The 26,422-nt window shown below is 47.4% G+C and overlaps 1 protein-coding gene and 2 long non-coding RNA genes across 5 annotated transcripts in view; 2 read left to right on the forward strand and 1 right to left on the reverse strand.

Moving 5' to 3' along the window:
- The window catches only part of LOC310753641, a 64,790-nt gene that overhangs the window by 34,149 nt on the left and 4,219 nt on the right, over window positions 1–26,422 (forward strand). The gene's annotated exons all lie outside the window — the stretch shown is intronic.
- Window positions 1,064–24,063, forward strand: UBXN6 (UBX domain protein 6). 3 transcript variants are annotated; one of them, XM_083594727.1, is made up of 11 exons: window positions 1,064–1,344; window positions 7,415–7,575; window positions 10,402–10,463; window positions 13,133–13,267; window positions 15,230–15,327; window positions 17,263–17,338; window positions 18,203–18,287; window positions 18,866–19,079; window positions 20,001–20,131; window positions 21,123–21,268; window positions 23,358–24,063. In XM_083594727.1, the coding sequence occupies exons 1-11, from the start codon at window positions 1,262–1,264 to the stop codon at window positions 23,484–23,486; spliced, it is 1,320 nt and encodes a 439-aa protein (XP_083450853.1). In that variant the 5' UTR covers window positions 1,064–1,261; the 3' UTR covers window positions 23,487–24,063. The 3 variants fall into 3 exon arrangements, with proteins under 3 accessions (XP_083450853.1, XP_083450854.1, XP_083450855.1); XM_083594728.1 differs by lacking the exon at window positions 1,064–1,344 and adding an exon at window positions 3,641–3,744; XM_083594729.1 differs by lacking the exon at window positions 1,064–1,344 and adding an exon at window positions 3,700–3,832.
- LOC310753622 lies at window positions 23,451–26,021 on the reverse strand. The gene is made up of 2 exons (XR_014543394.1): window positions 25,928–26,021; window positions 23,451–25,366 (listed from the first exon to the last, which is right to left on the reverse strand). It is a non-coding gene; the product is annotated as an uncharacterized lncRNA (long non-coding RNA).

The following is a 26,422-nucleotide window of genomic DNA, read 5'->3' on the forward strand; positions in this document are numbered from 1 at the left end:
GTAGGAGAAAATAACAGAGGCCAACCAGAGAGACTATATTTTTCAGCCATGGGGGGTCAGACTATTTTTTTTTGGGGGGGGGGGAATAATGAACGAATTCCTATGCCCCACAAATAACCCAGAGATGCATTTTAAATCAAAGCACACATTCTACTCATGTAAAGTTCTAACATTGTATATGCCATCAAATGCCAACAGTGTCCTTCAGCTCTCTATATTGGACAAACAGGCCAAACCTTACGCCAAAGAATAAACGGACATAAATCGGACATCAAGAATCACAAGACAGAGAAACCAGTAGGAGAACACTTCAATCTCCCAGGACATTCTATACAAGATCTCAAAGTAGCTGTATTACTACAAAGGAATTTCAGAAATAGACTGGAAAGTGAAGCTGCTAAATTGCAACTCATTACCTGGTCTGAACAAAGACATTGGATTCTTATCTCATTATACATGACAAAGCCATTTTTCACCTTCTCACCCCTTGCTTTTTCCTGTAAGACCTATTGCAGTCGTTAAGAGTCGTCAACAGGCTCATCTCAGCTATCTGCCAATCACCCATTCCCACCACCCTTCTGAGTAATACCCCTCCCCACCTTCTCACTATATAGAAGGATCTGGCAACTTCTGTTTCAGTGTATCTGAAGAAGTGTGCATGCACACGAAAGCTCATACCAAGAACTAACTTAGTTGGTCTTTAAGGTGCTACTGGAAGGAAAAAATTTTTTTTGTTTTTACTCATGTAAAAACACGCTGATTCCCAGACCACCCGCAGGCTGGATTTAGAAGGCCAGATCTGGCCCCCGGACCTTAGGTTGCCTACCCCTGCCATATGGGATAGCTGCATATTCCTGCATTGCAGCGGGTTGGGCTAGATGACCCTCAGGGTCCCTTCCAACTCCAGGACCCTATGGCCTCATTTAAGGACTTGGTAAACTTTGACCATGGAGAAGGAAGGTCACTCGCCTAGAGCGGCCTTCCCAGCCTGGAGCGGGAACCATAGACGTCTAACCAATCAGAAGCCCAGGGGTTCCACTTCCGGCTCGGCACTCTAGCGCTGAACCTCCCGCTTGAGTCCAGAGAGGCCGGCACGTGACCGGAAAGCGCGTCCCTCTGCCTTCCGGCAACCGACTTCCGCTTCCTGTTTACGGCGGAGCGGCGAGAGGAGACGAAAGTCGAGGGGCGGGCGCTGATATGTTTGGGGATTCGTGAGGTGAGGCGGGGGGGGGGGAGGGGCGCTTTCGACGCCGCCGCCGCCATGAAGAAGTTTTTCCAGGATATCAAAGCGGAGCTGCAGTTCAAGGGAGCCGGGCCGGGCCAGAAGCTCAGCGAGTCGCCTAGGTAACCAGCCCCCCCCCGCTCTGCGAATGGTGGGCGGGGTCCCCGTTGGGGGAGGGGGAGGAGAGAATGAGGGGGGCAGGGAAGGGGGCTACCCAGAGGTCATCTAGTCCAGCCCCCTCTGCAAGGCAGGGGTCTCAACTAGACCGAGGGCCATACAATGTTGCTGTTGTTTAGTCGCTTAGTCCTGTCCGCCTCTTCGTGACCCCCTGGACCAGAGCACGCCAGGCACTCCTGTCTTCCACTGCCTCCCATAGTTTGGTCAAACTCATGCTGGTAGCTTCGAGAACACTGTCCCACCATCTCGTCCTCTGCCGTCCCCTTCTCCTTGTGCCCTCCATCTTTCCCAGCATCAGGGCAGTGGCGTAGCGTGGGGGGTACCCCGAGGTACCACTGTATCATCGATAAAATGATATCAAAATGAGAGTACCCCTAAACATTTTTAAAGAAAAGAAGCACTGATGATGATGTCCAACTCTACAATGCTGTGATGCTATAATTCCAGTGATGCCAGATTTTTGGGGGGAGGGGGTTGCTTGGGGCCAGGAACCCTTTCCCTGTGGCACTTCGCAGAAAGATGCTAGGTTCCTCCGTCAGAGTCACTGCAGCTGGTTGGGCTAAATGACCCCTGGGGACCCCCCTTCCAGCTTCGCAATTCTTGTTGTTGTTGTTGAGTCGTTTAGTCGTGTCCGCCTCTTCGTGACCCCCTGGACCAGAGCACGCCAGGCCCTCCTGTCTTCCACTGCCTCCCACAGTTTGGTCAAACTCATGTTCGTAGCTTCGAGAACACTGTCCCACCATCTCGTCCTCTGTCGTCCCCTTCTCCTTGTGCCCTCCATCTTTCCCAACATCAGGGTCTTTTCCAGGGAGTCTTCTCTTCTCATGAGGTGGCCAAAGTCTTGGAGCCTCAGCTTCAGGATCCGTCCTTCCAGGGAGCACTCAGGGCTGATTTCCTTCAGAATGGAGAGGTTTGTTCTTCTTGCAGTCCATGGGACTCTCAAGAGTCTCCTCCAGCACCTGAATTCAAAAGCATCAATTCTTGGGCGATCAGCCTTCTTTATAGTCCAGCTCTCACTTCCATACATCACTACTGGGAAAACCAGAGCTTTAACTATGCGGACCTTTGTTGGCAAGGTGATGTCTCTGCTTTTTAAGATGCTGTCTAGGTTGGTCATTGCTTTTCTCCCAAGAAGCAGGCGTCTCTTAATTTCGCTTCAAGAACACTGTCCCACCATCTCATCCCACCACCTTCCATCCCAGTCGGAACAGGTTTTCTGCCTAATGTTCACTCAGAATATTTGAAGCCATGGGTTCGAGTTCTGCCCTCTAGAGCAGGAGAAAACAAGCTTGTTCCCTTCTCTGCGTGACAGCCCTTCAGAGACTTGAAGATGGCTCTCCTATCTCCTCCCAGTCTCCTCTTTTCCAAGCTAAACGTACCCAGCTCCTTCAAACGCTCCTCAGACCCTTGATGGTTGCAGCTTGTCAACATCCTTCTTAAATTGTGGCGCCCAGAATTGGACGTGGGTGGCGCTGTGGGTTAAACCACAGAGCCTAGGACTTGCCAATCAGAAAGTCGGCAGTTCGAATCCCCGCAATGGGGTGAGCTCCCATTGCTCGATCCCTGCTCCTGCCAACCTAGCAGTTCGAAAGCACGTCAAAGTGCAAGTAGATAAATAGGTACCGCTCCGGCGGGAAGGTAAACGGCGTTTCCGTGCGCTGCTCTGGTTCGCCAGAAGCGGCTTAGTCATGCTGGCCACATGACCCAGAAGCTGTACACCGGCTCCCTCAGCCAATAAAGCGAGATGAGCGCCACAACCCCAGAGTCGGTCACGACTGGACCTAATGGTCAGGGGTCCCTTTACCTATTACTTTCTTTGATCTGGACACTAGACTTCTGTTGGTGCAGCATAGAATAGCATTAGCCTTTTTTTGCTGCTGCATCACACAGTTGACTCATGTTCACCCTGTGGTCCACCAAGACCCCTAGATCCTTTCCACATGTACCGCTAGCAAGCCAGGTGTCCCCCCATCCTATATTTGTGCATTTGGTTCTTCCTGCCTAAGTGCAGAACCTTACATTTGTCCTTATCAAAATTCGTTTTGTTAGCTTGCGCCCAGTTCTCCAATCCATTAAGGTCTTTTTGAATCCCGATTCTGTTTCCTGCGGCATTTGCTACCCCTCCCAGTTTGGTGTCACCTGCAGATTTGACGAGCATCCCCTCAACTCCTTCATCCAAGACGTTCTGGGGGGCCTCTGGCTGCAAGTGGGTGCTCCCCAGCCCCTTTGTGATGGTGCTGTGACACTGTGGGGACAGTGGTGGCTGGACAGAGTCCATACTGCCTTGGCTTCTCTGCTGAGCTTGCATTTGCCAGGATGAGCAGAAAACCCCACCCCAGAGTGGTGTATGTACCCCCTTCACTATATCAGTCTCTTTTTTCTTCTGGGAGTATTTCTCTGTTTTGCGTGGAATTCCCTGCGCTATATGAATAGGTGTGTAAGTCATCTTCCTGGTCGTTTATCTGTAATTGGGCAGGTAGGTAGCCAGCCTTGCCCTGAGAGTTGTGAAAGACTGTAAGCTCCAATCCCAGCTCAGCCTGGGATGTACTCAGTAACTTCTAGGCGGAGACTTCTAAACATCAAGGAACAGATCGGCTCCATCTTGAAAGGCATTGGAGTTTAAACAGGCTGGTCATGTGTGTGTGTGTATCTATATCTATATCTATCTATCTATCTATCTATCTATCTATATAATAAATATTGATGATTTTTAGTTTTATAGTAAAGGTAAAGGTAACCCTGACCATTAGGTCCAGTCACAGACGACTCTGGGGTTACGTGCTCATCTCACTTTACTGGCCGAGGGAGCCGGCGTACAGCTTCTGGATCATGTGGCCAACATGACTAAGCTGCTTCTGGAGAACCAGAGCAGCGCACGGAAACGCCGTTTACCTTCCTGCCAGAGCGGTACCTATTTATCTACCTGCACTTTGACGTGCTTTCAAACTGCTAGGTGGGCAGGAGCAGGGACCGAACAACGGGAGCTTGCCCCGTTGCGGGGATTCGAACTGCTGACCTTCTGATCGGCAAGCCCTAGGCTCTGTGGTTTAGACCATAGCGCCACCTGGGTCCCTTTTAGTTTTATACATTTCAATAATTTTACAGTCATTTTAACATTTCAAAGCCTGACTTCCTTCCCCCCTCTTTCTGCGGTTCCTTAAATTTATTTTTAATACTTTCTGCATATCTAAATTAACTTAATTTGTTCATTTATTCATCTGCTTTAAGTATATACTTTTAAAATAAAACTGCAGGTTATTAAAATAACCCTGCCAGTGTTCTTATCTGTTTACAGTTTGCTTGGAAACATTCAATGGTCTGTGGACCTTTTAGTTCTCTTCGTTGGCGCAAAATTCCCGCCGTTTTATGAAATTCCTTCTGCAGGGGTGAGGGATCTGTAGCCCATCAGATGTTGTTGGGACTACATTTCCCATCATCCCTGACTGGGGCTAGTGGGACTTGGAGCCCAACAACAGCTAGAAGACCTCAAGTTCCTCAGCCCTGCCTTATGGCTTAAAAACCAAGCTAGCCTTCTCTTGGATTTGCTCCTTCCTTATGGGAGCTCTTCCGTAGCTTTCTTGACCCAGCTCTTTAGCTACACTCGCACCTTCTCTCTCTTTTTAAAAACGTTTTTATTTATACTTTTCAAGTTGAACCATTTCATTAGTTTTACGACCAATTTAACACTTCAAAGTTTGACTTCCTTCCCCCTCTTTCTGCGGTTCCTTAAATTTATTTTTTAATATCTCCTGCATATCCAAATTCATTTAATTTGCTCGTTTAGTTATCTACTTTAAATATATACTTTTATGAAACTGCAGGTTATTACAGTAACCCTGCCAATGTTTTTATCTGTTTGCAATTTATCTGGAAATAGTCAATCAACCATTTCCATTCTTTTATAAAAAAAAGTTGGTTGTCTTGATTTCTTATTCTTCCGGTAAGTTTCACCATTTCTGCATATTCCCTAAGTTTTTGTATCCATTCTTCCTTTGATGGGACTTCTTCTTTCCACTTTTGGGCAGTTAAGGTAAAGACAAAGGGACCCTTGACCATTAGGTCCAGTCGTGGCCAACTCTGGGGTTGCGGCGCTCATCTCGCTTTATTGGCCGAGGGAGCTGGCGTACAGCTTCCGGGTCATGGGGCCAGCATGACTAAGCCGCTTCTGGCGAATCAGAGCAGCGCACGGATACGCCGTTTACCTTCCCGCCGGAGCAGTACCTATTTATCTACTTGCACTTTAATGTGCTTTCGAACTGCTAGGTGGGCAGGAGCAGGGACCGAGCAACGGGAGCTCACCCCGTCATGGGGATTCGAACCACCGACCTTCTGATCGGCAAGTCCTCGGCTCTGTGGTTTAACCCACAGCGCCACCCGCGTCCCTTTGGGCAGGTAGCATTCATTAAATACATTTCTATGCAATTCAGGTAGTTCTGTCCCTACAATTCCCTAAAGAATTTTGGGCACACTGGAATCTTCTCAAACAGGTTTTCTCATTTGCTCACACCTACACCTTCACCTTCATCTCGAGGTAGAGGTGACTGGAGGCAGATACTGCTCCTGTTCCTTCTCGGTGTTCATGGCAAGGAACAGAAGGAACATACCCAGGGCTGCAGGCTGGGGATTGGCAGTGCTGCCCAGTGCTGCCAGCCCTGCCTCCAGCTTCTGGGGGCCACCACCTGGAAGGGGTTGGCCGCTCGTGATCCTCAGGGCGACAGTTTTGTTTGACAGGCTCCCTGGCGCTTGTGCTCTTTGCTGGGCCTTCAAAGCACTTGCGCTTCTCTGCCCTCAAATAATAATAATAATTTATTATTTATACCACGCCCATCTGGCTGGGTTTCCCCAGCCACTCTGAGCGGCTTCCAACAGAATATTAAAATACAGTAATCTATTATACATTAAAAGCTTCCCTGAACAGGGCTGCCTTCAGATGTCTTCTAAAAGTCCGGTAGTTGTTTATTTCCTTCACATCTGATAGGAGGGCATTTCTTTTTTTTTTTTTAAATATAAATTTTTATTAATTTTCCAACATATATTAAAACACAATACAACTGACAATACATAAACAAACAAACATATAAACACGTATAATTTCATAACCTCTTTTTCTTAAACCTTATTTCAACGACTTCCCCATACCTCCCTTTTCTGCATCCCTGTTTTAAACTTTTCCAGCAACCCCTAATTTCAGTTACTTATAATTCACTTTCTTTAATCCTTTTTCTCTTACCCAATTATTTGTCACTGCAATTCTGTTTTACATTACCCATGACATTTTAGCACTCATTAATTTTGCAACAGTTCTTAAGATAAACTTTAAATTTCTTCCAATCTTCTTCCACCGTCTCTTTTCCTTGGTCACGGATTCTGCCAGTGATAGGAGGGCATTTCACAGGGCAGGTGCCACTACCGAGAAGGCCCTCTGCCTGGTTCCCTGTAACTTCACTTCTCACAAGGAGGGAACCTCCAGAAGGCCCTAGGAGCTGGACCTCAGTATCCGGGCTGGACGATGGGGGTGGAGACGCTCCTTCAGGTATACTGGGCCGAGGCCGCTTAGAGCTTTAAAGGTCAGCACCAACACTTTGAATTGTGCTCGGAAATGTCCTGGGAGCCAACGTAGGTCTTTCAGGACCTGTGTTATATGGTCTCGGTGGCCACTCCCAGTCCCCAGTCTAGCTGCCGCATTCTGGATTAGTTGTAGTGTCCAACTGGCTTTCAAAGGTAGCCCCACGTAGAGCGCATTGCGGTAGTCCAAGCGAGAGTTAACTAGAGCATGCACCACTATGGCGAGACAGTCCGCGGGCAGGGAGGGTCTCAGCCTGCGTACCAGATGGAGCTGGTAGACAGCTGCCCTAGACACAGAATTGATCTGCGCCCCCTGGAAGGGGTTGGCCGCTTGTGAGTCTCATGGCAACAGTTCTGCTTGACAGGCTCCCTGGCGCTTGTGTTCTTTGCTGGGCCTTCAAAGCCCTTGCGCTTCTCTGCCCTCAAAGTGTCTCCATTTCTCCCCAACAGAGAAAGAGCTCCGAAGGAGAAGCCGAAAGCTGACCCTCCTCCCAAGTCTCGCCAAGGGCCGACCAATGAAGCTCAGATGGCGGCGGCGGCAGCCCTGGCCCGGCTGGAGCAGAAGCCCAAACCTCGTCCCCCCTCATCCCAAGACGCCATCCGGAATCAGGGTAAAAGGGCGAGGGGCAGGAGTTGCTGGCCTGCAAGTCTTAATGAAATCTCTCTCTCTTTTTGGTTAGTTGTTGATTTATATCACGGCTCAGCAACCTTTTTCAGCAGGGGGCCGGTCCACTGTCCCTCAGACCATGTGGTGGGCTGGACTATATAAAAATAAATAAATGAACAAATTCCTATGCCCCACAAATAACCCAGAGATGCATTTTAAATAAAAGGACACATTCTACTTATGTCAAAACACCAGGCAGGCCCCACAAACAACCCAGAGATGCATTTTAAATACCGTATTTTTCACTCCATAGGACGCACCCGACCATAGGACGCAACTTGTTTTAGAGGGGGAGAACAAGAAAAAAAATTCTTGCCCTCTCTCATCAGCGCCCCTTCAGCGAGGCGGCAGGAGAAACGGAGCCCCTTCCATTTCTCCTCCCGCTTCGCTGAAGGGGCACTGCGCAGCTCTCCCTCTCTGCTGAAGCCAGGAGCATCTTGCTCTCCCGGCTTCAGCAAAAGGAACCTGAAGCCTGCAGAGCGCAGCGGGAACTCGCGCTGCGCTCCGGAGGCTTCTCATTGCTTTCGCTGAAGCCTGGAGAGCGAGAAGGGTCGGTGAGCACTGACCCCTCTCTCCAAGCTTCAGCAAAAGCAACGCAAAACCTCTGGAGCATGGAGGGAGCGCTCCCTCTGCGCTTCGGAGGCTTCACGTTGCTATCACTGAAGCCAAGGAGGCTGCATTCGCTCCATAGGACGCACAAACATTTCCCCTTAATTTTTGGAGGGGAAAAAGTGCATCCTATAGAGCGAAAAATACGGTAAAAGGACACATTCTACTCATGTAAAAACACGCTGATTCCCGGACCGTCCACAGGCCGGATTGAGAAGGCGAAGGCAATTGGGCTGCATCCGGCCCCCGGGCCTTAGGTTGCCTACCCCTGATTTATATGTTCTGAGGATCCAGGGCAGCTCTCTCCATGGAAGGCAAGGGAAAGTGCAGTGCCTGTGCTTTTTGGGCAGTGAATCCAGTTTCCTACACACCTTGTGAAAAAGCATGCAAAGTGCTGCTCACAGAAGTCCAGTTGAAATGAACGGCAGCTCTTGCCACGCTGGAACGCTTGGACTTCCAGCAAAGCTGAATGGTGGAAGGTTCTGGAAGACCCACCCTGGAAGAGTGGCAGATGAAGGTGATGGATTATATGGAATTGGCGGAAATGACTGGCAGAATCCGAGACCTGGGAGAAGAGTTGGTGGAAGAAGACTGGAATAAATTTAAAGACTATCTTCAGAAATACTGCAAAATTAATGAATGTTAAAATGATGTTGGATTGAAAATAAGTGGCATTAGCAACAAAGTTAACAAGAGTATGCAAAATTGAACTGATAATGGATGAAAATATAAAGTTATAATATGTTAAGATACAGAGTTAAGATAAATGAAAGAGGGTAAGGATTTGCTGATTTGATTATTTAAATGGGAATATAAAAAGGGGAGGTGTGAGGAGGCCAAGGAAATAAGCTAATGAGTTCAAAGTTACAAAAAACGGATTTGTTTTTAATTTAATTCTTTAATTTTTTTTATTTATTCATCTTTTTTCTTTTTCATGTATTTCTCTATGTTCTTTTTTTTGTATCTTTTTCTTATTATATGACCTTTTTTCATTTTGTAAACTTTCGTTTTTGTGAAACTTCAATAAATACCTTTAAAAAAAAGAAAATGAATGGTGGAAGGTTCTGGACAGGCAAAAGAAAGTCCGTAGTGCAGGATTAAACTCTGGAACTCCGTGCCACAGGAGGCCCAACTGGGATGGCTTTGAAAGAGGATGGAAAAATCCATGGAGGAAAGGGCCATCAGGGGCAAAGCTATTCTTTGCCTCCAGGGTCAGAGGCACTAACTGAATATCAATTGCTGGAAACCACAGGAGGGGTGAGGCTTTGTGTGTGCTTGGGTCCTGCTAGCGCAGCCTTTCTCAACCTGTGGGTCCCCAGATGTTGTTGAACTACAACTCCCATCACCCCTAGCTAGCAAGGCCAGAGCTCAGGGATGATGGGAGTTGTAGTGCATCAACATCTGGGGACCCACAGGTTGATAACCGCTGGGCTTGGGGGTTCCCCACAGGCCTCTGGTTTGCCACTGTGAGAACGGGGACTAGATGAGCCATTGTTTTCAAATGTATTAGAGAATTTGCAAGGGTACACATTTTGTTTTTGTTGTACTAAATTACCGGTATGTATATTATGCAATAAGAATTACGGTGCTATCTAGTATACAGTGGTACCTTGGCTTAAGTATTTAATTTGTTCCGGAGGTCCGTACTTAACCTGAAACCGTTCTTAACCTGAAGCACCACTTTAGCTAATGGGGCCTCCTGCTGCTGCTGCGCCGCCGGAGCACGATTTCTGTTCTCATCCTGAAGCAAAGTTCTTAACCTGAAGCACTATTTCTGGGTTAGCGGAGTCTGTAACCTGAAGCGGATGTAACCTGAAGAATATGTAACTCGAGGTACCACTGTACTGGTCTTTGTGTTGCTTGTGCTGTTTGTTGTGTTAAGTTTGCAACACAGGGGTTTGTTGTTCTGTATTGTTCTGATCCAGCAGAAATCTTCTTATGTTAATGGGCCCGAGTCGTATCAGCTATTTTCATTGGGTCTACTTGCATTGAAGGTAATTGTGCGCAATGAGAGAGAGAGAGAGAGAGAGAAGGTGATGTAAATTTGGACAGAACATTAATTTATAGCACACAACCCATGGGTATAGATCCCAAATACCTGGTTGCTCCTCTCCCCAAATTTCACTTTTGATGCATATCTTTGTTTTAATTGTTCTTCTAGTGAAAAAGGAGCTTATGGCTGAAGCAGCAGCAAGCGACAAAGGAGCCTCTGTGGATCAGAAGGTAGGAACAGCTGCGTTTGTCGCCTCGCCATTTATTAGTAGGTTTTTGACCTGCTCTTTCAGTATTTCTTCAAAGGGTTGGGCTTTCCTTCATTTAGTTATTGTTTTCAATTTGTATGCCGCTTTTCTGTGTAAATCTGCTCCAAGCAGCTCACAAATGCAAAATCAAGGCATCGCTATTGCAGTAACAATCAGGTGTACAGGTAAATCATTTCAAAACCAATCAATACCTCAGATGGATCTATATCAGGGGTCATCAACCTGCGGCCCACGGGGGTCATTTAATTATTTTTTTTAAATAATTTTTATTAACTGGCCAATCACATCAAATTAAATCACATCACATAAATTCCAAATTACAAAGCCAAATTTTTAAATTTTGTTGGGGGAACCCATACTTCAAGATCCAAAGAGGGATTCAGATCATCTTCTTATTACTGCGTTAATGTCCAAATCAGTCCCAATCAGTCCAAACAAAATTCATAATTCTATCCAGTCTTATCTTGGTGTTTCCACATCATATCTTGTTCATTTAATTTCTATTTTTCCTTTACGATCTCTTCTGTTAGTCTCCTTAAGCCGATAAGCAAAATAATAATCCTGTGTGGATTTCCCGTTCCTCCAGATGGTTTCCATATATCTCCTTCGTAGATAACATCGCTCTTTCCATCATAAATTTGGCATTTGTCGCTCCTAAGTCCCACCGAGAAGTTGATCCACGATATGTAAACAACTCTATTTCTCTCTTTCTCCTCCCAGACCCAAGAGCTCCAACAATGCCTCCCAAAATGGCGACGGCATTTTTAACTGCGTCATTCCAAAACTCTTAGCTTTCCAGCTTCATCTTGAAACATTGCTTTGGTTCGAAAGTTTATCTCCACACAGCCTTAAATCCACAGCTTAAGTCCTTAGGTTCTGACTCATTAGGGGAGGGCTGCCGGCTCAGTGAGTCCCCGCGTGCTGCGCTAAACTGGTGCGGCACAGAGCAGGGACTCGCTTCCACACCACTGTAAATCGTGCCTGTGCAGACGCGACCCAGCCCACGGAGCGATCTCCGCGGGAGTGAACCAGCCCAGGCAAGGTAAACCTTGCCGACCCTGATCTATATCATGGGTCGGCAAACTAAGGCCCGTGGGCCAGATCAGGCCCAACGGCCTTCTGGATCCAGCCCGTAGATGGTCCGGGAATCGCCGTGTGGATCGCCAGTGCGCACGTTCTTTCCCTCTCCCTCACACGTCAGCGGCACTGCCTCCTCCCTCCCTCCTCCTGGCTTCTCCCCGCCCTGCCTAGAGGAGGAAGGGGGCTGGGCTTTGTTGCAGCAGCAGCACTTGAGCGGCCGCCCTTTTAAGCAGCCGCTCTCCAGAGTCCTTTCACATGCCGCTCATCTTCCCGCCGCCGGACGCCCCTGCTGCTTGCAAGACGCAGGTAAGCAGCCACCGGGGATCGTGGTGCTATTTCATCATTCCCACCCCCAATATAGTCCTGCCCCCCCACAAGGTCTGAGGGACAGTGGACCGGCCCCCTGCCGAAAAGGTTAGCTGACCCCTGATCTATATGATCATTGCAGTTGCTAAAATAGTGGCAAAACAAACTACAATGGCCATAGGCGTTTTCTTTTTCTTCCTCCAATGGAGCGCCTGTCTTATTTATTTATTTTTTTGAAGAGTTTTTATTATTAAAACAATTCAGCATTAATACACACATATTGTGAATATACAAGCATACAGACATACATTTCATACATGTTCAAACATACCTGCACTCAATTTCACAGATAATTCCTTTTCCCACCGGCTCACCCCACCTTTGTGTTACGACTTCCAATCTACTCAACTGCAATTTCTTTCCACTTCTATTACTTTCTTTCACACACCTTTGACCTAATTCCATGCTTCTTTTTCTATCACACATTGTTATCCATCTTATTTAGTATTTCAGTATTTACAACGGAACTTGTTTATTCTAATAGGAGTTCTGATTTTTCAATATGGTTTTGCAAGGATCCTTTAAACACCTTCCAGTCCCTGTCTATCTTCTCTTTTGAGATCCTTCCAATTTCTCCCATTGTTTTGGATATATTGTAATACTCCAATAATTTGGCATGTCACTCTGTTTTTGTCGGTGTAATACCACTTTTCCAATTTTTCCCAATCAGTAGCCTTGCGGCTACTGTTGCGTATAAATATAATGTCTTGTCTTCTTCCTTTAGACTTCCTGGTACTATTCCCAATAGGAAACCTTCTGATGTGTTCCTAAATGAATATCTGAACATTTCATTGTATATTGTTTCCCAAAATTGTTTGATGTTTAAACAATTCCACCATATATGCATCATACAGTGGTACCTCGCAAGACGAATGCCTCGCAAGACGAAAAACGCGCAAGACGAAAGAGTTTTCCGTTTTTTGAGTCGTTCCGCAAGACGAATTTCCCTATGGGCTTGCTTCGCAAGACAAAACGTCTTGCGAGTTCTTGCGAGTTTGTTTCCTTTTTTTTAAAGCTGCTAAGCCGTTAATAGCCGCTAATAGCCGCTAATAGCCGTGCTTCGCAAGACGAAAAAACCGCAAGACGAAGAGACTCGCGGAATGGATTAATTTCGTCTTGCGAGGCACCACTGTAGTACCTTTTTCAGTGTTGCATCGCCTGTCTTAAAATCACGCCTCTCTTTAGAATTCTTTACCTGCTCTTCAAGAAGAAGATCCCTCCATGCTGTCAGTCTCAGGAGTCTACTTCACTTGCCCTTTAACTGGGGCCACCGTCCGGAAGGATAAAAGAGAGGCACAGATCAAAAAGGCCATCCTTGAGGTAAGGTTATTTTGGGGAGTGTGTCCTCTGGTGTCTTGACAGAGAGTGCATTCCCCCCCGCCCCGGCTTTATTGATCTGTTAACGGGGGGGGGGGGGGAATGCAAACATAACAAGTTTTGCCTGAGAAGACAAAAGTACCAAAATGCAGCACAGCTGCAAAGGGATAATAAAGTATCATATCATTCAGAACTTGTGCATATACCATATTTTTCGCTCTATAGGACGCACCAGACCACAAGACGCACCTAGTTTTTGGAGGAGGAAAACAAGAAAAAAAATATTCTGAATCTCAGAAGCCAGAACAGCAAGAGGGATTGCTGCGCAGTGAAAGCAGCAATCCCTCTTGCTGTTCTGGCTTCTGGGATAGCTGTGCAGCCTGCATTCGCTCCATAAGACGCACACACATTTCCCCTTACTTTTTAGGAGGGAAAAGTGAGTCTTATAGAGCAAAAAATACGGTATATGTAGCTCCATAACCCGACTGTTTGGAATCCTGCTTCTGAGAGTTCACCAGGCACTGCTATTGTATTTCCAAGCCTATGTCCGCAACCTTGGGAAAATTAACTTCCTCAAATTAAAGCTGAGGTTCACAGAACACTGAATTACATGGCCAGTACCAAATAATTAGGGACGCGGGTGTCGCTGTGGGTTAAACCACAGAGCCTAGGACTTGCCGATCAGAAGGTCGGCGGTTCGAATCCCCATGACGGGGTGAGCTCCCGTTGCTCGGTCCCTGCTCCTGCCAACCTAGCAGTTCGAAAGCACATCAAAGTGCAAGTAGATAAATAGGTGCCACTCCGGCGGGAAGGTAAACGGTGCTTCCATGTGCTGCTCTGGTTCCCCAGAAGCGGCTTAGTCCTGCTGGCCACATGACCCAGAAGCTGTACGCCGGCTCCCTCAGCCAATAAAGCGAGATGAGTGTCACAACCCCAGAGTCGGCGACTGGACCTGATGGTCTGGGGTCCCTTTACCTTTTTACCAAATAATAAATTATCAATGCATGCAAAGGTTTCCTTTAAAAGAAACACATATAGATCAAAATAAAAGGAGTTGTAATGCAAAAGATTTTCCAAGTCCGTCTTGATACCATGCGGATGGCTGCATGCAAGACTTAATGTCTGTATAAGTATCTCTTGGCAGACAACGCTTTGGGTTCGGCAGTTTTTAAAATTATCAAAGTTTTGTAGAAGTAAATAAAAGTGTTCTCCACCGGTGAGCTCCATCATTATGGAGGACAAAAGGTTCGATATACAGTCGTACCTCGGAAGTCGAACAGAATCCGTTCCGGAAGTCCATCTGACTTCCAAAACGTTTGGCAACCAAGGCGTGGCTTCCGATCGGAAGCTCCTGCAGCCAATCGGAAGCTCCGTCGGACATTCGGGTTCCAAAGAACATTTGCAAACCGGAACACTCACGTTTGCAGCATTCAGGAGCCAAAACGTTCGAGAACTTAAGCTGTTCGAAAACCAAGGTACAACTGTAGTCTTAAATGAACCAGACATACCGGTGGTATTTGCATATACAGTGGTACCTCGGGTTACATATGCTTCAGGTTACGTACACTTCAGGTTACAGACTCCGTTAACCCAGAAATATTACCTCGGGTTAAGAACTTTGCTTCAGGATGAGAACAGAAATTGTGCAGCAGCAGCAGGAGGCCCCGTTAGCTAAAGTGGTGCTTCAGGTTAAGAACAGTTTCAGGTTAAGAACGGACCTCTGGAACGAATTAAGTACTTAACCCGAGGTACCACTGTATATATTGAATGACCATGTGCCTCTGTACGAGAAATAAAACCACGCTGCATAGCTCTGCCTTGTGGATCCTTCTAGTTTGTAAGGTGCCTTTTCAAGAAGGGAGTCTGCCAAGCCCTTGAATACCTGCAATTCAAGTTATTCAGATTAGAGGCCTTCCAGGATTTGGCAGAACAGCCCAGGGCATTTCTGTTTCTTCGTCTTCCCAGCATGCTGCCCAAGACCCCGTGGCTGCTGCCATCATGGAGATCCACACTTGCAACAGGGACCGGGAAAAGGTCAAACTCGGAGTGGAGACCATCGCAAAGTAAGTGGAGCCTGGTGTCTGTTGGTGTCCCCCCGCCCCCCGTTCCTTTTTTTGTAATAATTTTGTCCGGTCTTCCAATAGGAACCTGACATAGTGAGCCTCTGATTTTCCCGGGAAAGGTACCAGCAAGGGTAGTATCAGTTCAGCCCTGGCTTGCTCATATTTTGCACAGTGCAGCAAAATATGTTTTATGGAATCGATGTCTTGAGCACACGAGCAAAGTCTGTCCTGGTAGGGAACTCCTCTCAACCTGCCATCCAACACTGCAGAAGGAAAGACGTTTAGTCTGGCTTTGGTGAAAAGCCTTCAATAGTTTGGTACTGTCAGGTATTTGCAAGAACCAGTGATCCCTATATTCTGAACAAAATGCTTGTTTAACCTGGAGGTAGGCTGTATGAATTATGTATTGCTTTGTAACGATTTGTTGGGTCTCTGGACCGTAATAAAGATTGTTGTTGTAATAATTTTTTATTAAGTTTATTAAGTTTTATTAAGTTTTATTAAGTTTTACCATTTAATATTCAACACAATTATCATATATAAAAAATAGAATAAAACATGACTCCCCACCCCGTGCCTTTCCTCCACTTCCCCTTCTGGTTCTTTAACAATTTGCTTCTGCTTAATTTTTTTTTCATCTTTTAGCTGAATGCTCTTACATTCTTATCATTTTTGTACCAAATTTTCTTCCGGTTACTTCTTACCTTTCATTAATTTCCATATTGTTGTTTCTTCACCTTTCCTCTGGTTTTCTTAACCGTTAAGTGTTTTGCTCAAACCCTGCTAGTGAGTCCATTTCTTTACAATATTTCTGTAAATACAACATGAACGGTTCCCAGTCTTTTTTTTAAAGTCTCTGTTGTCTTTGTCTCTGAGTCTTCCTGTGAGTTTCGCCATTTCTGCATATTCCATATGTTTACCTTGCCATTCTTCTTTCGTTGGTGTCTTGTCTTCTTTCCTTTTGGGGGCTAGTAAAATCCTAGAGCCCTCCAGATGTTTGGGACTACAACTCCCATCATCCCTAGCTAACAGGACAAGTGGTCAGGGATGATGGGAATTGTAGTCCCAAACCTCTGGAGGGGCAGAGTTTGCCTATGCCTGTCCTAGCCACTGTCGTAGCATCCATGAATAGCTTCTTCTGCTCTTCTGGCAATTCCTGCCCTATAATACCTAAAAAGAAAGCTTCTTCTTTTAAACTTTAATTTGATTTCAGCCTGATCTTTATTTCCCTTCTTTTCCCTCCCCCTCCCCTTTTATGAAGAGCACCCGCTCTGAGACCCCACAGCTAATTCTCCCCTGGTGTCCTCCCAAGTAGGACTAATTCAGCCAGCTAGCCTGGGGATTATCTAATGCTTGTTTCCCCTAAATTGATTTCTGAATTTTGAATTTTACTGGTATTCGTGTTTTTATACTATATTTATGCTGCTTTTACAATTACCGTATTTTTCGCTCTATAAGACGCACCAGACCATAAGACGCCCCAAGTTTTTGGAGGAGGAAAACAAGAAAAAAAATATTCTGAATCTCAGAAGCCAGAACAGCAAGAGGGATCGCTGCGCAGCGAAAGCAGCAATCCCTCTTGCTGTTCTGGCTTCTGGGATAGCTGCGCAGCCTGCATTCGCTCCATAAGACGCACACACATTTCCCCTTGCTTTTTAGGAGGGAAAAAGTGAGTCTTATAGAGCAAAAAATACGGTAAGTGTTTTGTATTTGTTGTTAGCCGCCCTGAGCCCGGTTTTTGAACCCGGAAGGGCGGGGTATAAATAAAAAAATATTATTATTATTAAGGGGGGGAAACCCTTCTGACAAGCCTCCTATTTAAGAAAACCTATGAAAATGGTATAAAAAGTCCCTATTGAACTTGGTGGTACTTCCTTTTGAGAGGAAGCCTGAGCAAACTGGTGCCCAGAATGACAACTTGTCTTCCTTCCCAAGGTACCTTGACAACATCCACCTCCACCCAGAGGAAGAGAAGTACCGGAAAATCAAACTGCAGAACAAAGTGTTCCAGGTGGGTGCGTTTCAGAGGAGGGAGCTGCTGGAGTGCAAGTCCTCTCGTCCCAGACAACTGTCCCTGCCAGCAGCTGGGCCTTGTGGGAGTTGAGGGCCCAGTAATGGGACGCGGGTGTCGCTGTGGGTTAAACCACAGAGTCTAAGACTTGCCGATCAGAAGGTCGGCGGTTTGAATCCCCGCGACGGGGTGAGCTCCTGTTGCTCGGTCCCAGATCCTGCCCACCTAGCAGTTCGAAAGCATGTCAAAGTGCAAGTAGATAAATAGGTACCGCTCCGGCGGGAAGGTAAGCGGCGTTTCTGTGCGCTGCTCTGGTTCGCCAGAAGCGGCTTAGTCCTGCTGGCCACATGACCCGGAAGCTGTACGCCGGCTCCCTCGGCCAGTAAAGCGAGATGAGCGCCGCAACCCCAGAGTTGGTCACGGCTGGACTTAATGGTCAGGGGTCCCTTTACCTTCACGTTCCCAAACCCTGCTCTCGCTAGAGCTTGGCAGAAACCATCTCACAGAAAAATGAGGACTAGAAAAGTGGAGGATAAGCCCCATTTGGCATGTCAGCTCAGGGGGCTAAGATCGCTTGAAGCTAAGATTGTTGTGACATCAGGTGTAGGGCAGGTGGGCATGGTTTGTGGCCAGGCTCATGCTGGGTCAGATTTGGCCCACAGCTCACAGGGTCTCCACCCCTCACTTAAATCGCCTTATATTGTTGAACAGACTTTGGCAGGGTGCAGAGGCAAGCGACATAAAACCGAAACAAGCAGCCTCAGGGATTCTCTAGCTGGCTGGCTTTTGGAAGGTGTGTGGAATGGCAGGAAAAGCTTGCAGGAAAAGAAATAAACAGCACGGAAACATTTGTCTTCCTCCTAGGAAAGGATCCACTGCCTGGAGGGGACGCACAAGTTTTTCCAGGCTGTCGGGTTTGAAAAGGCCACCCTCAGTGTCCCGGGACAAGGTAAGGCTCAGCGTAGCAGCTGAAAGGCTGAGCTGCGCTTCCATGGACAGCTGTGAATCCGAAACGACTCCCAGGCTGCGCACCTGGTCCTTTAGGGGCAGTTACCCCATTCAGGGGTGGGACGCGGGTGGCGCTGTGGGTTAAGCCACAGAGCCTAGGACTTGCTGATCAGAAGGTCGGCGGTTCGAATCCCTGCGACGGGGTGAGCTCCCGTTGCTCGGTCCCTGCTCCTGCCAACCTAGCAGTTCGAAAGCACGTCAAAGTGCAAGTAGATAAATAGGTACCGCTCCGGCGGGAAGGTAAACGGTGTTTCCGTGCACTGCTCTGGTTCGCCAGAAGCGGCTTAGTCCTGCTGGCCACATGACCCGGAAGCTGTACGCCGGGTCCCTCGGCCAATAAAGCGAGATGAGCACCGCAACCCCAGAGTCGGCCACGACTGGACCTAATGGTCAGGGGTCCCTTTACCTTTACCTTACCCCATTCAGGACCAGGGAGTCCCCCACACCCGACTGCCCCCTTAGCAAGTGCTAAGTGCTAAGAGAATCCCCTCTCTTTCCCTCCCTGCTCCATCGCTTTAGAAGAGGCCACAGAGGACTTCTATGTCCTGAAGGAGGGGAAGCTGGGCGACCTGAAGGAGCAGAAGGAGAAGCTTCTGAGCGGGGAGCCACTCCGGGCCCAGCTGGACCGCCAGCTCCGTGTCTTCAAGCCGTCCCCCCAGGCCTCCCGCTTCGAGCTGCCAAGCGACTTCTTCAGCATCACCGCCGAGGAGCTCAAGCGGGAGCAGAGGCTCCGGTGAGTGATGCCGCCTCAACTGAAAGGCTCACAGGCCGCACGTATTTTTGTGTGTGTGTGTGTTTTTTTTATTTTATTAGATTTTCCACAAATATAACAAAAACCACAAAACAGAATAACACACAAAAACAAAGCAATACACAAATAATAACAAACTTAATTCTTTGAAAATCCCACCTTTTTAAACCTCTTAATTGACTTCCTCTAGTCCCTCCCTTCTGAGTTTCCTTATAATTGAATGGAACAGCTTTCTAATATCACTACTAAACTAAAGATCAGTCCAACACAGGCCACACGTTTTTGCCGCTGCCTCCCCAGCTCAGTCCAGGGGTTGCTTTGAAAATCATTTTTTTAAAATACATTTCGCAGGACATCGGGACTTGAACCCAGGAAGCTGTTGCTTCGTAGGGTCGTTAGTTGTTCAAAGCAGCACAATGGCAAACCTATTTTAAAACGGCTCCCTTAACTTTAAGCCACAAATAGAGTCTGCTGCCGGTGTGCCTGGGAACGGGGACTTTGGTTTCCACATCCCATAATACCAGGGGTCAGCAAACTTACTGCACCTTGGGCCGGTGTCTCCAGTGCCGATCATGCGGTGGGCACACGCATGGGCACACGCAATTTCCGGCGCACTTTCGGGTCGGAGGAGCACCGGAAATAGCTTGTGCACATGTGCACGGGCCTCCTCTGACCCGGATGTGCACCGGAAATAACGCCTGCGCATGCGCACAAGCGTTATTTGCGGTGCTCCTCCAACCCGGAAGTGGGCACCAAAAAAAGGAAAAGGCAGCCAGTGCAGGGCTGCTTTGAATGCGGTCCTCACTGTATTTTAGATCTGGAAACCGCTGCGGATGTGTCTGCAACACCACTTGTTGGGTCCAATGCGTTCCAATGTGGTCCCTCTTTCTTTTGCCTCTGAAGGACAGAAGCGGTTGAGAAGGCATCGATGCTGAGAACGAAAGCCATGCGGGAGAAAGAGGAGCAGAGGGAGCTGAGAAAGTACAACTACGCCTTGCTGCGCATCCGCTTCCCGGACGGGTACATCTTACAAGGTACGTGCGAAAGCTCTGGGTGCGAACCAGAGGCGGGCAGAGGCCGCCAACCACCCAATGCTCGGTCGTCACAGGTTGCTTCATCCTAAGTCTTTGGGCTGGAAGAATGGATGCCTTAAAGAAATATAGCACGATGACCTCGCGAGCAGCGTTAGAAACTGAGATATGAAAGCCAGCAGCTAAATGGCGCCTTAAACCTAGGTTATGGGCGCAGCAATGGAATGTACAGTGGTATCTCGGGTTACATACGCTTCAGGTTACAGAATTCGCTAACCCAGAAATAGTACCTCGGGTTAAGAACTTTGTTTCAGGATGAGAGCAGAAATCGCGTGACGGCAGCAGCGGGAGGCCCCATTAGCTAAAGTGGTGCTTCAGGTTAAGAACAGTTTCAGGTTAAGAACGGACCTCCGGAACGAATTAAGTACATAACCAGAGGTACCACTATTCTTATAGCAAGAATACAAAGCTGAAAAGGAATGAAATGCAGCTAAAATCTTATAGTCATTTTTTCACATGGTCTAGTTCAGGGATCAGCGAACTTTTTCAGCAGGGGGCCTGTCCCTCAGACCTTGTGGGGGGCCAGACTATATTTTGGAAAAAAAATATGAACGAATTCCTATGCCCCACAAACAACCCAGAGATGCATTTTAAATAAAAGCACACATTCTACTCATGTCAAAACACCAGGCAGGCCCCACAAATAACCCGGAGATGCATTTTATATAAAAGGACCCATTCTACTCATGTAGAAACACGCTGATTCCCGGACCACCCATGGTCTACTACTTCCCCTGCCCACCCCCACTAATATTCTTAAGAGGATGGGTAGATTTGCAATAGAGAAACCATGGTTCCTGGGATCCTTTTGAGTGAAGTCACAGGCTTCTATTGTGTGTTGAATGTGCTTCAAATGCATGGCGTGGGTTTGCCCTGAAACTTTCCAAATCTGCACAAAACACTGGAGAGTAAATTTCCTTTCTTTCTGGCGTAGGGACGTTCTACGCCCGGGAGCCCGTCTCAGCCCTTTACCAGTTTGTGCGAGAGACGCTGCAGAACAACTGGCTCCCCTTTGAGCTTCTGGCCCCCGGAGGCCACAAACTGACCGACGAGAGCATGGCACTGAATGAATGTGGCCTGGTAAGTGTGGCCACTTTGCTTAAGTCTCCTTGCCAATGACGGGGGGTCAGGTGCGGTCCTGTCCACGTCGAAACCTGAAGCAAGCACCACTGAATTGTTGAATTTGAAGGTTCATTATTGTTCCCCAAGATGTGTATGTCTTTAAGGGCCAGAGCAAATAACATGACCTAGTTTTACAGCTGTGAAGCAGTATAGCAGGTGCTGTTTAGTTGTGTTAATTAAGCTGTGTTAGCAATTGGGTATAGTATATAAAGAGCAGCTCTCTCAGTACCCTGGGGGTTGGGTTATGCTTATTGATATGCTTAGTGTAAAAGGAGTTTTTGTTTTTGTTAGTAAAACCTTGCTAAAGTTACCGTATTTTTCGCTCTATAAGACGCACCAGACCACAAGACGCACCTAGTTTTTGGAGGAGGAAACAAGAAAAAAAATATTTTGAATCTCAGAAGCCAGAACAGCAAGAGGGATCGCTGCGCAGTGAAAGCAGCAATCCCTCTTGCTGTTCTGGTTTCTGGGATAGCTGCGCAGCCTGCATTCGCTCCATAAGACGCACACACATTTCCCCTTACTTTTTAGGAGGGAAAAAGTGAGTCTTATAGAGCAAAAAATACGGTATTTTGCGTTCCTTGTAATGTGTGGTCTCCCCGGCAAGCTTTCTGTAGTGCATCTAATCTGCAAATAGCCAACCTGAATATGATGGGGTTTCATGTCCCTTAACGGCAGGATCCTTCCTTTGAACTCTGCTCCTCTAAGGAAGGTTGGGTTGGGAAGGACAGCTATGCACCCTGGGTGATTCAGTTGGAATTTTCATTTTGGCCTAGGTGATTTTTGGAAGAACTTGGGGAGCAGGGCAGGGGAGGAGAGGACTCTAAATGACAAGAGTCTGAAATCTGAGGATATGCACCGAGACCATATGACACCAGTCCTGAAAGACCTGCACTGGCTCCCAGTATGTTTCCGAGCACAATTCAAAGTCTTGGTGCTGACCTTTAAAGCCCTAAGCGGCCTCGGCCCAGTATACCTGAAGGAGCGTCTCCACTCCCATCGTCCAGCCCGGACACAGAGGTCCATCTCCTATGGCCTTCTGACGGTTCCCTCCCTGCGAGAAGTCAAGTTGCAGGGAACCAGGCAGAAGGCCTTCTCAGTAGTGGCGCCCGCCTTGTCGAACGCCCTCCCACCAGATGTCAAGGAAATAAAGAACTATCTGGCTTTTAGAAAACGCCTGAAGGCAGCCCTGTTTAGGGAAGTTGTTAATGTTTGATGTTTTATCGTGTTTTTCATATTCTGTTGGGAGTCACCCAGAGTGGATGGGAAGGCTCAGAAAAAACCCAGGGGGGGGAACCAGTGCGTCCCCCATTTTTTCCCCAAAGCCGTTTTTTAAAAGTCCATGAGAAAATGACAAAGAGCAAGAACAAGAAGAAATGGAAAATGATAGTAGTAGTTCAGAAAATGAGATAAACAGCATGTATATGTTGTATCTTCTGTTGTTTTTTAAAGCACTACTCAAAGGGTAGACCTTCTATGGAGCTTAAATTTTGAGGTGGACCTTAACTTTATTTGCTGTTGGTGCTAAGGGGCAAATCTGATTATTTTTTTATGTTGGTGGCTTCTTGCTTTTTTTTTTTTTTTGCTTTTGAGGGAAAGGGGGGTGGTTACCTGTTTTATTGCAAGCACAATACAGTGGTACCTCGGGTTACATACGCTTCAGGTTACGCATTCCGCTAACCCAGAAATAGTGCTTCAGGTTAAGAACTTTGCTTCAGGATAAGAACAGAAATTGGGCTGCGGCAGCAGCAGGAGGCCCCATTAGCTGAAGTGGTGCTTCAGGTTAAGAACAGTTTCAGGTTAAGAACGGACCTCCGGAACGAATTAAGTTCTTAACCCAAGGTACCACTGTACTTTTATCTACTCTGCGTTTCACGCAATTTGTAAAGCCACACTGAACTTTGTTTCAATTTTTCCAAAATTTCCATTTCCCCCCCGGAAAAAAAAATAGGGGGGAGGGAATGACATTTCCCACCCGCTCATGGCTTCAAAATTTCCGGAAATTTTACACCTCCAGTCCTAATAACGCCTTTGTTTCTTCCCCAAGGTGCCTTCTGCCCTTCTGACGTTCGCCTGGGATGCCGACGTCATGGCGGATATCAAGGCCTCCGGCGGGGAGCGCATGGAGAGCGTGTTGAAGCCGGACCTCCTGCTGGCCGTGCAGACCCTGTCCTGAAAATAAAAGCAAAGCGGGATTAGATCCAGCCCCGTCCCTCGTGGTCCCCTTCTCCCGTGTTTCTTACGGACGCTGCTTCGGACGCTCCAGTAACTCCCTGTCTTGTGAACACTAAATGGGGGCAGAAATAGGGGGTGGGGAGGAGGCTGCTGTTTTTCCTAGTATTAGGGCCCTGGAATCAGAGTAGCCGTGGCCGGAGCAGTAGCACATGGAGCACTTGGAACTGGTTCAAAACGAGTTGGATCAAGAGAGATATTTTTACAGTGCTGCTTCTTTCTCTTCTTTTATTTATAACCTTCCCTCGGAGGGGTCCTAACCTCTTTCTAGCCTCAAAACGAAGCTTCTCACTGGGGAAAAAACAAAGATCAAAACACTACCCTGCCCTGGCGACACGAATCGGCTTGTGCCGAGGGGCCAGGAGCGCTTCCTTTTTGCTTCCGTTCCACAAACCTTGTTCCTCCCCGATCCCCGGGCTAGGAAGAACCTTTTTTTTTTTGGTTTCGTTTTTGGTCTGTATCTGAGTCAGCCTACAGGCAGGAGAAGCTGTTGGCTTTATTAAAGGAAGATGTGCTGCCACGGGTACTTGGGGTGTTTTGTCTTCCAGAGCAGCAGGCGATGAGTGGCGAACGGCGTGAGGGGAGAGAGGTTGTGGCTTGGTGGTGGAGCATCTGATCCGCATGCAAGTGGGAGAGGGGACTCCCTGGTCCTGAATGGGGCAACTGTGCCCCTGAAGGACCAGGTGTGCAGCCTGGGAGTCGTTTTGGACTCACAGCTGTCCATGGAGGTGCAGGTCAATTCTGCGTGCAGGGCAGCTGTCTACCAGGCCCATCTGGTACGCAGGATAAGACCCTCCCTGCCCGCAGACTGTCTGGCCAGAGTGGTGCATGCTCTGGTTATCTCCCACTTGGACTACTGCCATGTGCTCCACGTGGGGCTACCTTTGAAAGCGAGTCGGAAACTTCAACTAATCCAGAATGCGGCTGCCAGACTGGTGACTGGGAGCGGCCGCCAGGACCATATAACACCAGTCCTGAAAGACCTGCATGTACGTTTCCAAGCACAATTCAAAGTGTTGGTGCTGACCTTTAAAGCCCTAAACAGCCTGGGCCCAGTATCCCTGAAGGAGCGTCTCCACCCCCATCGTCCAGCCCAGACACTGAGGTCCAGCTCCGAGGGTCTTCTGGCGGTTCCCTCCCTGCGAGAAGTGAGGTTACAGGGAACCAGGTGATAGTGCCCTCAGTGGAACGCCCTCCCCTCAGATGTCAAGGAAATAAAACTGACTTTTAGAAGACATCTGAAGGCAGCCCTGTATAGGGTTTTTAATGTTTGACATTTTATTATGGTTTTTCTGTGCCCAGAGTGGCTGGGGCAACCCAGCCAGATAAGGGGTATAAATAATAACAGTACTAGACCCCAGGTAAGATCTTGCATGTCGCCAGGGTAAGACATTGAAACTCTGCTATCCTCCTTCATGTTGCTCCCCCATTAGAGGTCTGGAGAGCGGCAACACGAGAACGGGCCTTCTCTGCGGTGGCTCCCCATTTGTGCAATGCTCTCTCCAGGGAGGCTTGCCTGGCACCTGCACCACCTATCTTTCAGGCGCCGGGCGAAAATGTTCTCTGTAACCAGGCTTTGACGGATTAGCATTTTGCAGCCTTTTAAATCTGTAGGAGGGAGAGGCCATTGGTTTTCGTTTTATGTATTTTACAGTCCCATTTTTTTAATTTTTATGTCGTGAGCTGCCCTGTGATCTTCGAATGAAGGGCAGTTACACAAATTTAATAATAAAAGTACTAGTACCACGACCTTCAGGTCTTATGGTGGCTTATAGCAATTTGAAACTCCTTATTAAATATTAAAAACAATTAAACTTCAGCTCTCTATATTGGACAAACAGGCCAAACCTTACGCCAAAGAATAAACGGACATAAATTGGACATCAAGAATCACAAGACAGAGAAACCAGTAGGAGAACACTTCAATCTCCCAGGACATTCTATACAAGATCTCAAAGTAGCTGTATTACTACAAAGGAATTTCAGAAATAGACTGGAAAGAGAAGCTGCTGAATTGCAACTCATTACCAAACTTAAAACCATGGAGAGACCTGGTCTGAACAAAGACATTGGATTCTTATCTCATTATACATGACAAAGCCATTTTTCACCTTCTCACCCCTTGCTTTTTCCTGTAAGACCTATTGCAGTCGTTAAGAGTCGTCAACAGGCTCATCACAGCTATCTGCCAATCACCCATTCCCACCACCCTTCTGAGTAATACCCCTCCCCACCTTCTCACTATATAGAAGGATCTGGCAACTTTTGTTTCAGTGTATCTGAAAAAGTGTGCATGCACACGAAAGCTCATACCAAGAACTAACTTAGTTGGTCTTTAAGGTGCTACTGGAAGGAAAAAAAATTTTTTAATTAAACTAGAGTCACAGGAATAGGGTGAGGGGTGGGAGAGCTGGGACCACTCTGGAAGTTGTTAAGTCTTACAAATAATGCTCAGAACGGGCAAGGATGAGGGCCCCCCACCTTTGCTTTACACCCAGAAGTTTCCATTTAGTCCCTGCCAGGGCAACTGCAGATTGCTTTGCAGAAACAAGTGTGTACCTTAGAGTGGAGGGATGAGCTATAGAAGAAGTTTGCTCTCTTCACTTGTTTTTGGATTAATCTGGAAGCGGGGTTTTCTGCTGAAAGGGATAGATGTCATCTTCTTTGGCGATCCCTTGTAGCCGAGTAAGATTGTCTTCCATGAACACGGTTTTAACAGCGAGTCTGTAAGTGACTGTGGAGGCCAATTCTGGATCCACACGTCCTTCCACAGTGGGGACATAGGTTTCCGGGCAGGGGTTGATCACGGTGTGGATTTGCCAAGCATGCCTTCCTCTTAGCACGTTTCTCCCTTGCATCCTGAGTTCGAGTGTCTTCAAA

The sequence above is a fragment of the Podarcis filfolensis genome, assembly GCF_964270895.1.
Source record: "Podarcis filfolensis genome assembly, chromosome: 18".
In the NCBI taxonomy this organism is placed as follows: Eukaryota; Metazoa; Chordata; class Lepidosauria; order Squamata; family Lacertidae; genus Podarcis; species Podarcis filfolensis.

What these genes read in the sequence shown, in the direction of transcription:
- UBXN6 (XM_083594729.1), top strand. Translation starts at nt 3,747, where the DNA reads ATGTACCCCCTTCACTATATCAGTCTCTTTTTTCTTCTGGGAGTATTT. An exon ending in TCAAAAAGGCCATCCTTGAG is followed by an intron (nt 13,268 to 15,229) that starts GTAAGGTTATTT and finishes TCGTCTTCCCAG; the next exon opens with CATGCTGCCCAAGACCCCGT. An exon ending in GGACGGGTACATCTTACAAG is followed by an intron (nt 20,132 to 21,122) that starts GTACGTGCGAAA and finishes TTTCTGGCGTAG; the next exon opens with GGACGTTCTACGCCCGGGAG.